This window comes from Blennius ocellaris (assembly GCF_963422515.1).
Source record: "Blennius ocellaris genome assembly, chromosome: 3".
Lineage (NCBI taxonomy): Eukaryota > Metazoa > Chordata > Actinopteri > Blenniiformes > Blenniidae > Blennius > Blennius ocellaris.
Genome location: NC_137652.1, coordinates 20810374 through 20823406, shown reverse-complemented (window position 1 = coordinate 20823406; position 13033 = coordinate 20810374). Strand labels below are relative to the sequence as shown.

The window sequence follows — 13033 nt, the reverse complement described above, 5'->3', positions numbered from 1 at the left end:
CACACACACACACAGAATGAGAACTCAGTGTTTTCCTACAGCCCTCGGTTCCCCTGCCTGCTCTGCTGGGACTGACCTTGGCAGTGAAAACAGCCTGGCGCGCCTCGGGGATCATGTAGAGCTGCTGGATGGTGGACGCCAGGTAGCAGGTGGCTCCCAGGTTGGTCAGGCCCACAAAGCGGCACTCAGCCCGGACGTCGTCGTGCGGCCAGTAGTCCCACTTGTACGGGGCGTGAGAGGCTGGAGGAGGAAACATGAAGACGTTTGTTATCAAGTATCGGTGCATAAATTGCAACGTTTCCCCATGACAACATACATCATATACCTCAGACGACTGAAAGATTTGTCATACACTATAAATCTTGCATGAGCTCAGCTGACAAAAAGCTCTAATCTGGATGGAGTTATAGAGAATCGTCACAAAGCTGCCGTGCTAAATAAGTAAGCAGCTGCTGGTGTCAATTCCTTCTTTTTCTTTTTAAATAAAAAAACAACGAAAATTACAGCCTTTTAGATTAGATCTGTCACAACATTATTAAAAAAAAATGACAAAGTTTTCCGCATATGTGCGCCCTTGCCCATCCAAACATCAAATGTTCGCACAATAAAACACTTTCGGGTTCTGAAAACACGCACTGCACCATGTGACGGATCGACGTCATTCTCTGGACAGGCTCTCGGTCTCTTGTGTTAAAAAGAGCTTTGCGAGAGTTGCAAACAAATCGGTGGAGTGCAAGTGAAGAATGAGCGCAGCAGAACACAAACTACAACATGGAGTCGTTGTTTTTCTTCAACAGAGAAACGCAAAACTTTTCTGTGAAATTTAAATCTGTTGTTTAGCTCAAGTATTGAAGTATTAAAAATACCACGTTTAGCGATGTAAGCACATTGAGCTCAGGACACAACATGTAAAAAAAATTTTTTTTTTAAATGTCCAGTGTTCACACAAAGTGAAAAAAAAAAAACTCAATCTGAATGTAAAGAAACTGGCGATAAAGTGAAAGAGCCGCTTGTCCTCACCCTGCATGTGCTGCGACATCACCCAGTTGTGGAGCAGCCGGTAGTTTTCCACCGAGCCCTTCACCGTCTCCACCAGCAGGTCGTAGGCGGCGGCCCGGGCGGCGTGCGATTTGCACTTGGGCTGAGCGCGGTCGGCCAGGCTGGGGAGCAGGAAGAGGAGGTTGTGGACGTCGCGCAGGAACTCCTGGCCCTCGCGCGAGAACTTGAACGGAGGCTTGTGTTTGAGGACGCTGGTGGCGAGACGCAGGAGCCCCGTCAGCCCGTCGTCCTCGATGGTCCCGTCCTGCTGGTCCAGGATCTCCCGGCTGGCGGACAGAGAAATGCAACGATCACACCGGGGGGTGGGGGGGGGGGGGGGCTGTGGCGGTGCTATGATGTACCGCAACGTCTTTCTTTTTATACGGACGAAACGACTTAAGTTTCATAATTGATTGAGTAACAGACTTCATAGCTGAACCACTGCAAATCTATTTAAAAACATTTTTATGTTTCGTTACATTTTAAAAATGTGGAGAAATTTGTCCCGATTCGCCCTAAAATCATCTAATTGAAAGAAGTGCAGCGCCAAGTACAACGTGGAAAACCTCTCCCAATGTCCTATTGCCCGTGGATGGGGTGCATGCTAGCTGGTGACAGGTCTGACCTCCTGATGCAGTCTGCCAGGTGCCGGGCGAGAGCGTCCAGGTCCAGCAGCGTGGTCTGCATGGAGCCGGCCAGCGACAGAGAGGGAGAGACCTTCTGTGAGTTCAAACAGATCAATGCTAGCAGCAGCTCAATACAGCATCGAGGGGGGGGAAACAAGCGCAAGTGTTGCGGCTGGGCGATCCCACCTGGCTGGCGTCTTTGACGTGGATGTTGTCGATGAGTTTGCAGAGCAGCCAGAAGTATTCCTTGCAGCCAGTCCGCAGGAGAGGCTCCTCCTCATAGTCCTCCACCTGCAAATACACACAACGGTTAAAAACACCTGGTGGCCTTCAAGGAATCGGGAGACTCAATGGACCAGTTGTTGAAACATAACGCTTTGTAGCTTTGACATTTCTGTTTCTACTGTTCAATCTGGTTCAGAGGAGATGTTGGTTCTTACAATACAGGACAAGCTGGGGCTGGTTATTCTGCCTTCAGCGCATACATGATAAATAGAATAGCAGCATGACCGTTTTGTTTTATCAGCTTGTTTTTAAAAGTTGCTGATCAAAAGCTAAAACTGCGCGTTTTCATAAAGTTGAATCCAGCCAACTTTAAGGTAATGAGGTACAGTGAGCCTGACAAAACTTTCATAAAAGTTTGGTAAGAAGTATAATCTAATCAAGGCGGTAGGAGAATCAAAGACCAGGACAGATTCAGCAGCTGCATCGATTATTTCTCGTCTCGAATGTTGTCGAAAAACATTTATGGCTGAATTGTTTCAGTTAAAAAAAAAAAGAGAACGCTTGTGGCCGAGCTGCAATATTGATTTTGTTTGAACTCAAGGAGCAGACAGCCCTGAGACGCGTTCAGGTGCAGCATGCAACTGTGGGCCGTCCTCCGTGCGAAAAGAGTTTCGGGGCTCACACACTCGCGATGCAAAATATGATTAAAGCATAACTGACGGGTGTTACAGACTGCAAAAGTGCTACGATTGAAGGAAAGCCTCTTTTTTGAGCAAAAAAGCTGCTACCCTGCAGCTTCACACAATAAAGCAGGACTGGAGGTGTCCCAGTGTCTCCAGCATCAATCCCACTGGTGGGACAATGTCTTGCAGAAACAAACTGGATTCAGTGTAGCAAAGCTCAAATTGAATCGAATCATTGTCCCGGAGGACGACCGACACAGAGTGTAGCCTGCAGGAAGGGTTGGGTTTTTTTGTTTACTTCTATAGCAGATGTGTGTGAGTGAGAGCGAGACTCACCCTCAGTGGTTTGAGAGCTTGTGCATCAGGCAGAAACTTTAGCAGAGTGGAGGCGGCGAGCAGCAGGAAGGATCTGTTGATGGACTCTCCCCCCTCCAGACCAGACAGAGACAGCTTGTACAGGCCGTTACACGCCTCGTGCCTCACTGCCGGCTGGAACAACAGCAACACGTCGGCAAATTCACAACCGTGATCGGTATACCTGCGTATTCATTCAACGACTTATAGATATCAGCTCAATGATCCACTGATCCAACAGAGCTTTGAATTTAAGGCTTCGCGTTCCCAAAATGAAAAGATTTCCTCTGGGGGAAAAAAGACAAACATCAGAACATCTGAACTTTGGAAGATTCAAACAATGGTCATGCAACACATTACATTAAAATTGCTTACGATGAAAGTTTGGCCCATTTGTCACGTTATTTACTCTCTAAATATATGCTTGAAAAAGTCGTGCTTTGGAGCTTTGTACGTGAGCAGTGAAGCATGAGACATTAAACAACAATCATGTAGAATGAAAGAACTGATTTATGTTGGAGAAACTGTGGCACAATAAGGAGACCACAATCACATATTTAGGGATTATCCAAAACTGAAAGTTTTGCAAAGAGATTCAGGAGGAAATTGGATCGAAAAAGCTGTGAACAAACCCTGGTATGTTCTGCGAAATGTAAAAGCAGGAAATGCATGGTTTTGAGTGCGTAATGGCAAATTCCCTTCAGAGAGGTATTGACATCGTATTCGAGTTGTACATCAAAAAACTAAAACTGGGTCCTAATTTTTTAATTTAAAGTAGATTCTTGTAGAGCAACTTAAAATTGGTGGTCACAGTGCAAAAATATTGATGTATAAAGAGACAGCTTTACTCATGGTGTCAAAAAAAAGCTTGAAAACCGTAACGTGTTAATTGCATCATTTGCCAAAAAGGTAGATTTTGCGTCAATCTGCACTGAGGTCTGAGCGGCTCACCTCAGGCACCAGCAGGGTGAGTTTTTTCAGCCAGTCGTGGAGGTGGTCGCTGTCGGCCAGGCTGGACTTGACCGTGGACGAGCAGTGAGCCCAGCTTACCAGCAGCCACATGGAGTAGTGCGTCACTGCGGGGGAAGCAAACCCGAGCGTCATCCCACAGTCTCGTTAAAACAAAATCAACAGTTTTGTGCGTGAAACCCACGGATTTGGTTCTCACCTTCGTGTCGAGACCTGTGGTCAGACTGAGCTTTAAGAACTCTGCCAAACAAAAAAAACAAACAAAACAAAGCGTGTCAACTCTCAGGACTCCGCTCAGAAACATGAAACCGCTTCTCGCAGAGGATTCCTGCATTGCCCACCTGTGTGCGAGGTTGTCGTAGGTGTAGGCCACGTTAATGAGGCGCTGGATGAGGTTGGTGCCTTGAACCAGACTGAGGAACACCTGCAGGAGACACACGTGAGCTGATGATGATGGACTTTCAGAATCTCCCGCTGCCGACCGGGATCGCTGTGCGCGTGGGGTAAACCTCACCTCTGTCAGCCGCGGGATGTGCAGACCCTTCCCGTGGTCCACCGTGGACTTGCGGGACTTTCCCGGCCACGCCCTCTTCCGCTGGCTGTCGGCGAGGCCGGACCAGGAGAAGACGTCGTGGTAGGCCAGGTCCAGGTCTGCAGGGTCCACGGCGAACTGGCAGATGAGCTTCAGGAGGCAGGCCAGGCAGTCCAGCAGCCACTGCACACAGAGCAGCACCGTCAACACTCATTGCAATCTGAACCGGCAGGTTCACATCAAACAAGGAGAACAATTCAACATGTACGAAAGAGTTTTCTCACACACACACACACACACACACACACACACACACACACACACACACACACACACACACACACACACACACACACACACACACACACACACACACACACACACCTTGAACCACGCTGCCATCACCATTTGTCTCCATTGGAATATGACCTCCTTATCATTTTAATGCTTTATTGGATAATTAATAAAATATTAAGAAAGTGGGAATTTCAACACTCTAAAATCTACTTGTCTATGTTTGTGACATTTAGAGTCGGTCTTAACAGTTAAATGTTCATAATATGTGATAAAAATATGAACAAAAACATTTCTACATTTTTGTTAAATTTATAAATAGACTTAAATCCTCACCTGGTGTCTAAAAAAAAACCTTTCACAATCAGTTTGGTTTTTTTAAATCAAAAATATGATTGGTTCTGTAATAGTATTAATTCATGAAGTGAGTCTTAAGATACAAGGAAATGTCGGAAGTCAACAAATATGGTGCCTTTTCTCATGGAGGGTTCATTTAATTGCTCAAGGGATCTAATGGGATTTTTTCCCCCCAAAAAAATTCTAGTTCTAAATGTTCATACTTTTAATTAATTTTAAATATCTGTGAAGTCTTCCTATCTGGTCTGCGACTGCTTTAGCTACTCTTAAATTGTTGGTTTTTAAACCAGGTTTTAATATTTCCTCCCACGGCTAACTAAGCTTTGTTATTCAACTAAAAGTCTGTTTGTGCATCATCGGGCTCTTGTACCACAGTCCAGGACTCCTGGTCTTTGGGTTCAAGGATGCCCGAGTTGAAGATCTCCAGGAGAAGCTGCAGACCGCCCGACGAAACAAACTGAAAGGTAATGAAATAAACAACTCAAATGTTGATTAAAGAGTACGATTTTTTTTTTTTAATTGCTTGGTTTTAGTTGCAGGCTTGTGCTCTGTTGCACCTTGCAGCTCCACGTGTTCTTGCTGTTTTCTATCTGGTCCTCGCTGGAGTCATCAGAGTCTGGGTACAAGTCACTGTAGCTGCCCTGGAAGCACACGCAACACAGTGACCAAAAACATCACAATTGATCATAATCAGAACCTTTATCACAGTTTTTGTGTTCTACGGCTTGATCTGCTGATCAAAAGAAAAAGAAAAGAAAAAAATGCTTGAAATGTAGTGGCCTGACAGCCACACATGAAATAAAGACATTGTGACGACTGATTTAAATATAATCTTTCGAATCATAAGCAAAAGCTCACTTTAGAAGAGAAAATGCAGATTTATATAAAGATCAACATGAAGCTTGGATGTGATCAGTTTTATTCTGATCCAGTTTACGTTTAATATGAATAAATAGTTTAACATAACTGAAAATACTTCATATAAAACATTCACAAATATATTGTACTTTAAAAGAGCCAAATGTGAATAGACTGAAGCCAAGAATAACCTATAATATAATACACAAAAATTCAATACACATATTCATTTAAAAATCAATACTGAATATTTAAATGTCAAAATATTAATCAAATATAAATACAATTACAATTAAATAAGGTATTCTTAATGCAATAACTATTATTATTACATTAAATATAAAATATATAATTTAGTATTTAATTACAAAAAAAATCATGAAATCATTATTTTTCTCATCACTCTAAACTATAAACCTTCACTGTTGTGTATTTTACAGCTTTTCTTAAAAGTTAGCGCAGAGCTACTGCAGCTATTTTATAACTGAAAGCAATCCATAGCTTGATTCCCAGAAAAGACACAAATCGTCATCATATCTTCATCAGAAAGGCTTTTAAACCTTTCACCTGGGACAGTTTCCAATGTTTTGATGTCAAACTTGTCTAAAAAAGTGCAGAACTGTGTGAAATGTGATTGAACATCTGTCTCACGGTCGACTCTCTGTGGATCCGCCTGTTGGGTTTGCCCAGAGCCTCGATGATCTCCAGTGCGTACAGCAGCTTGTGGGGACTTTTAATCTTCAGCAGCTCCTTCCAGCAGAGACCATCTCCACTCTGACACACACACACACACACACACACACACACACACACACACACACACACACACACACACACACACACACACACACACACACACACACACACACACACACACACACACACACACACACACACACACACACACACACACACACACACACACACACACACACACACACACACACACACACAGTTACAAAGATGAGTGTTTGAGGACCCAGCAGCAGGCCGATGAGAAGGTTTTTACTCACCGTGTCGTCGGAGATGCTCTGGAAGGCCTGCAGCATCTTGGGACATGTGGGGAGGAGCATGAGGAGCTCCCAGACCCGGCGAGAAAGGTTCTCTGCGTGAAGGTGAAGCTCCTCGCACCGTGCACTCTGTGGGGGGGGGGGGGGGAATAAGTCGCACAGTAAACTCAGGTAGTGATGAAACAGAGATACATTCAAATAGTGCTTTTAGCCTGTTCTGTGCCTTTCTTTTGTAATTGTTGGCTTTTGGATTCAAGGAATTTTTTTGTTGTTTGTTTGCTTTTAGATTTATGTCGCAGCTTTAATATTCAAGTTGCAGCTTCAATTTGTGGCTTTTTTATTTTATTTGTGCGGTGGCTTTTATATTCATTTTGTGGCTCTTAGAGGCTTCTATACTGAAGTCTTTCTTTTTATAGTCAAGTTGTGGATTTTATATTTGTTCGGTGGCCTTCATATTTTTGTTGTTGACTATCGTATCTGTGGTGGCTGTCACATTTGTATCGTGATATTATTTGCAATGTGACCTTGGTGATCTACTTCTGATCCTTGTGGGTGACGGTATGAACCAGCAGCGGCAGTAAATTACAGGCCACCTTTATGCGATTGCTCTGACGCGGACACAAACCTCGGGGCTCTCGTGGACCTTCTCGGTGTTGGGGCTTGGAGGTTTGAAGCAGGCCAGCATCTCCAGCAGGTCAAAGAGCGTGGTGAGGTGGGGCTCCTGGAGCAGCAGCAGCATGGGGATGTGCTCCTTCTGAGGGGGAGGCAGGCACGAGGCGGGCAGCTGGACCCCCTCGCCCTTCCTCTCCCTGCGTGGAGCTCCCAGAGAGACGAACACCATCTGGAAGCAGACGGCGCCGACACAACTCAGGCACGACTCCTCATAATTCCTCTGACATGGGGGACACGATTAAAAAAAACACACTTTCGGTGGTTTGCTCGAGAAACCGAAGGACGGCCGACAGTTACCTGCATGTCTTTAAAGCCAAGCTCATGGAGAGTCTTCTCGTCGTAGTCTGTGGTGAGCTCATGGCCGGAGGAGATCATCCTGACCGGTCCCATCAGACCCCCTGCGGGACACAACATGTTGGTTAAAGTCCTAGTGAAATAAAAATTCGACCTCCAAAACACTCTGGCTATCGCTTCTAGGGACATTTTTATGCCAACTGGCCCAAGGGTAAAATGTTAAAACACGGCAATCTGCGAGAAAATGGCCGATAAACAGCGCTATTTTCGCTGCTCGGCGGAGCTTCTGACAATAATAGAGTGACGTCACGGGATGTACACACGCCCAAGTTGTGTTTACATTATGGCGGATCAGAGTTTTGACGACGAAGAGGCTGAATTTAACGATATTTCATCATCATCGGGCATTTCAAACCCAGTGATTGATGAAGAAGACACAGAATTGGTCGTTCTGCCATTGGTGACCCCGTCTGGAACATGTTTGAGGAAGCAGAAGACGTTTCGTCCGCGCCTCAGCACCCGGCAGTTTTCACCGCGGCTTTGAGGCGTCCTGACTTTTGGCAGAACGACCCGGCTTCGTGGATCACGTCGAAGCACTTTTCCGACTGCGCGGAATCACCGAAGATGAGTCCAGGTATTACTTGATCGTCTACTAGCCGCCCGAGCTAGCGGCTAGCCACGCAAACTAACGGCTAGCCGCTCCCGCCGCCTGTGCTCCTTTTCTTCTCTCTCGGGTCTCTTCCATGCTCAACCTTTCGTCAAGGCTCATAAAACGCCGACTAGAACTTCAAAACACTGTTAAAATTTCGATATTTAAGAGGGAAACAACGCAAGCCAATATAAACACAACAGATCGAGATCTGCACAACTCTTGACGTCATGCACACGAAGAAGGATTCCCCCGACTTCCTCGGCTGGAGATTCAAAATTCAAATAACTTTGTTATGCGACAACAGTGGTGGGGCAGAGTCGGAGAAACCTTATAAGTAGTAGCCCAGCTATCGTTTTTTGCAAAGTAGTGTTATACATTTCACTCGGCCTTTAATGCGCATGCTCTCAGAGAACGGTGACTTTCGATCAAGCTCGTACAGCGAGGGTTACCTGGGAAGTCTCCTGGCTGCCGGCCACTCTGGCCAAACTCCTGCAGCTGAGCCTGCTGGTTCATCTGCTCCTTCTGCAGGTTCTCGTACCAGTGGGTCACTTCGGCACGCAGGTCTGCAACCTGGTCGCTGGGATACATCTCAATGGTCATCTGCACAGGAGAAAAAAGAAAACACAACCACTGATTAACACATCAAGTTCTCGAAAGAGTCAAGCAGATGCAATCCTTCAAGAGGGATTAGCAACCGCGAAAGAATCTTTCCACCTTAGGAGCTGGGATAAAAAAAAATTTGTGGATACAGTGGATTCGCACACTGGTGCCGTGTAAATGGACCCCCCCTAACGTGAAGAAAGTTTTGTGGATACACTTGTATTTGTTGTCGTGTAAACGGGGCCTAAGAGGACGTTTCTTTTTGTATTTAGTGTTTGTTGGAACTCTGCTGGAGTCAAAGCAGCTCATTTAAATTCAGGAAAAGCTTGAAACTCGTCTAAGGCCCCGTCTACAGAACAACGAATACGAGTGTATCTGCAAAACTTTCTATTGATGTACAGCACTTTGGGTCAACTTTGTCCTTAAAGTGCTCCAGAAATAAAGTCGAGTTGAGGGGGACATTTAAATCCGAATCGATCTCAGGTTGTATTATCATAATGCTAGCATTAGCTGAGCTGGCGGCACATTGTGTCTAATGACTGATTCAATCATTATGAAATTGCACCAGTTAGTGGGGGAAAGATCATTTTGAGGGGAAAATTTTATATCAAACTAATGATGAGAAGAAACGGCAACAAATGAACTGAGATAAAGTATGAATAAGAAGAAAGTAGTTCGTAATGCGTCTCAGGCAGTGGCGTTAAAGTCGTGCTGTGTTTCTGGTGGTGGTCACGTGACGATGCGGCACCTTGTCCGGCAGACCGGCGGGCTGGCAGACGATCCGGAGCGGCAGCGACTGCTTGTCGCTCAGAGCCTTCAGGTGGCTGCTGATCCCCGTGCCCTCGATCTGCCACTGTCGCAGGTGGTAGGCAAACCTGAGGAGGAGCCACAACACCGGCATCAGCCTTTTGTTTGACCTCGTCTTGAGCACACCGGTCCCCCCCCCCTGCGACGGAGTGTGTGGTCACCTGCGTCGGAAGGCCTCCAGGTGTGTTTTGAGCATGAGCAGCCCTCGCTCGATGCTGGTCAGGCTGGAGTGAGAGTCTTTCTCGAGGTTGGCCGAGGCCATCAGGAGGCTCTCCATGCACTTCCGGATGAACTCTTGCTCCTTCTCCAGGCCCGTCTTCCCAGCTGGAGACACGATGAGGACAGTTCAGAAACTAAGCAACATCATTCACCTTAATGATCATTTACAGGCCAATTCTGAGGTCGAAAATAGGAGGGGATGAAGGGAACATAATCAGTTTTAGTCTCATTATTCAGAAAACAGTTCAACTATCCTATAATGTTGGAGGAGCTTTTAGAAAAGAAAGACACGGACCATTGATGTAGTAGGAGTTGATGTACTGGATGGCAGCACGGCTGATGTCGGCAGACTGAGCTCTGAGAGCGATGCCCCACAGCTGGTCCATCCCACACAGCTGGAAACGCACACACAGACATATATGAAGCATCCAAATCAAACCCGACAGGTTTGGGCCAACTTTGAGGAGATGTTTAGGGGGTTTTTTGCACCTCGCAGCTGGAGGCGTTGTCCAGTGCGCTGGTTGCAAGGCGGGCCAGGTTACAGAGGTGCTGGAAGAGATTGAGCCCCGTCATGCTGATGGTCTCCGGCTTCAGCTGAGGCATCTGACCACACACAAAACACGTTTGTTAAGCAGGAAACAAACGATGCAGCTTGATATGACAATGATACACTCCTTCATATTTACCCCCCCCCCCCAAAAAAAAACCTCGCCATTGATGAATCTGATGATACTAACAATTGAATCTGGTAATAAAATACATTTTAGGAGGACAGTAGCTATGAGTAGCTAAAAAAAAAAATTAAAGACTTTACCACATTTGTGACTTTGGTGCCTTTTTATATGTTGTAGTGACTTTTAGACCTTCAACGCAATAATAAACATCCAACACGTTTCGTACCTTCTCCAAGAAGAGGTGTTTGTAGGTCTCCATGCCCATAGCGTGTTGGTCCTTGCTGCGCACCTGATTGAGGAACCAGTGCAGCGCGTCGTCGTAACATTCAGCATCCTCCACCAGGCAGTGCCACAGGATGTCCACCTGCTCCAGACTCAGTCCTGACAAGAGAGGCAGACGCACAAAAAAAACCACCGTCAGAGACCCGTTCAACCAAACAAAAGACTCCGGCAGCACTTTGTGGGACACAAACGTGAGCACTGTTTTATCAAGCGACTGTAATGTCTCTTCCTCTTGACAGCAACATGGTAATACGCAGCTCCAGTCAGTCCTGTCACAGCATTGGAGTGGTTGGAGCACTGCTGTCTCCTTCAGTAATGAAAACTAAAAGTTAGCATTAGTATGCTCTGAAGGCCTCCTGTTCTGTTAGAATTTCACTAAACTCGTGTTCACAGAATTCCAGTTGATCTTCAGACGACAGTTTGAATGAATATAAAAGGAAGAAGAAGAAAAATCATGACGTATCTTGCCAAGAACAGTCTTGGTACTCAGCGCTTTATGCCTGAGGCACACTAAACAATATTTATTCAAACTTCTCACACAACCATAATTACATCTTAGCTGATATTTGTTCATTCAAAAAATTTCTACCAAAATGAATTTCAACTTCCTCGTTATTAAAAACAAGCTTTCTAACATATGACAGAATAAACTCTCCTCACCGCCCCACTGGTGTTTTGTAATATTCTACATTGCAGACTCTAAAATATGCTGTGGCTGTTGAACCGGGGTTAAATGAACTGGAAAAACTCCGAACCCTTATTATTTCATCTCCGGCTTTTGTCTCTCAGTGAGACAGAGGGAGCATTGTCCTCAGTGGAGCAGCTCTGGTTGCATAATGAGCTCCATTTCAACATTGTTCCCCAAAGACCGCCCCAAAATCCAAACCTGCATTCATTCACAACTTGGCCCCAAACTGCAGTCAAATAGGATTTTCTTTGGGAACTACAACTATGCTTGGCTTTGCCGAGAGAAGAAAAAAAAAAACTGTAAAGCTGTTTTTGTGGTTTTTTTAGAGCAATTTCTGTTTTGCGGCTCAGAAGTTTCTACAGGAAACGGTTTTAATATTCACAGTGTGACCATTTCATTCACCGTTTCTCTAGATCTGAAAGGTCAACCTGAAAACACTTCCGCTATTTGTTTTAGAGTGTAAAACTAAAGAAAACACTGGTTCGGTAAATATGTTTATGCTGGACAATTGTAATCAATCCACTTCTAAACAAGCTATCAGACGCTGAGAAAAAAAACAAAAAACTTAAACAATAAAGGAATTACAGGCAGTTATGCAAGTGAATTCTAAAATTTATCTCAGAATTTATAGAATCGTTGGCCATAATTACCCATAACAACATTACTGCTCCGCTGATGTTTACAGCTGTTGTAGAGTCTAAACCTGTTTCAATGGCACTGATAGTGAGGCACTTTCATTAGTTTTAATCGATATTCTAACAAAGTTGGATAATTAGTTTGATGTAATGAACTTAAAAGGTGCTCGTGTATTCGTGGCAAAAACATCAATACCAAAGTGAGTAAATGTGAATATTGTGAAGACAATATATGAAAATATCAATAAAAGTAGTAATAACAATAGTAGTTATTGTATAATTCTAATCTACCAGCTCCACTGAACGGCTGAAGTCAGGTCATGCTGTGGTAAAGCGGCAATATTGGATCACTTTCAGACTTGATACCAGAATCGAGGCACTCCTAAGAAACTTGATACTGTTTCCAGCTGACTGGACCCAATGTGCACCGGGATCAAATATCCGAATGAAGGAGAAAAAAAAAAAAAAAAAGCTCACTGAAGTGATCGGGGGATCCCAGTGTTGAGAAGACGCACGTGAGGAACTGCAGACGGACCTGGACCTCTGCACTATGGCTGTACCTGC

At 44.9% G+C, this 13033-nt stretch overlaps 1 protein-coding gene across 2 annotated transcripts in view; it reads right to left on the bottom strand.

The window, feature by feature from the left end:
- Positions 1-13033, bottom strand: part of usp34 (ubiquitin specific peptidase 34) — a 55274-nt gene that overhangs the window by 18630 nt on the left and 23611 nt on the right. Inside the window, exons 20-41 of one of the 2 annotated variants that reach the window (XM_080520343.1) lie at positions 12947-13029; positions 11091-11245; positions 10680-10793; positions 10486-10585; positions 10133-10295; positions 9913-10039; positions 9014-9164; positions 7916-8016; positions 7572-7787; positions 6950-7075; positions 6588-6710; positions 5636-5719; positions 5449-5535; positions 4410-4610; positions 4237-4319; positions 4095-4135; positions 3878-4002; positions 2909-3061; positions 1851-1955; positions 1664-1719; positions 1021-1325; positions 77-240 (exon numbers count right to left, since the gene is read on the bottom strand). In XM_080520343.1, coding sequence (XP_080376469.1) covers positions 77-240; positions 1021-1325; positions 1664-1719; positions 1851-1955; positions 2909-3061; positions 3878-4002; positions 4095-4135; positions 4237-4319; positions 4410-4610; positions 5449-5535; positions 5636-5719; positions 6588-6710; positions 6950-7075; positions 7572-7787; positions 7916-8016; positions 9014-9164; positions 9913-10039; positions 10133-10295; positions 10486-10585; positions 10680-10793; positions 11091-11245; positions 12947-13029 — 2863 coding nt within the window. Of the gene's footprint in view, positions 1-76; positions 241-1020; positions 1326-1663; positions 1759-1850; positions 1956-2908; positions 3062-3877; positions 4003-4094; positions 4136-4236; positions 4320-4409; positions 4611-5448; positions 5536-5635; positions 5720-6587; positions 6711-6949; positions 7076-7571; positions 7788-7915; positions 8017-9013; positions 9165-9912; positions 10040-10132; positions 10296-10485; positions 10586-10679; positions 10794-11090; positions 11246-12946; positions 13030-13033 lie in introns of both variants that reach the window. The other variant, XM_080520342.1, reaches the window with a different exon arrangement.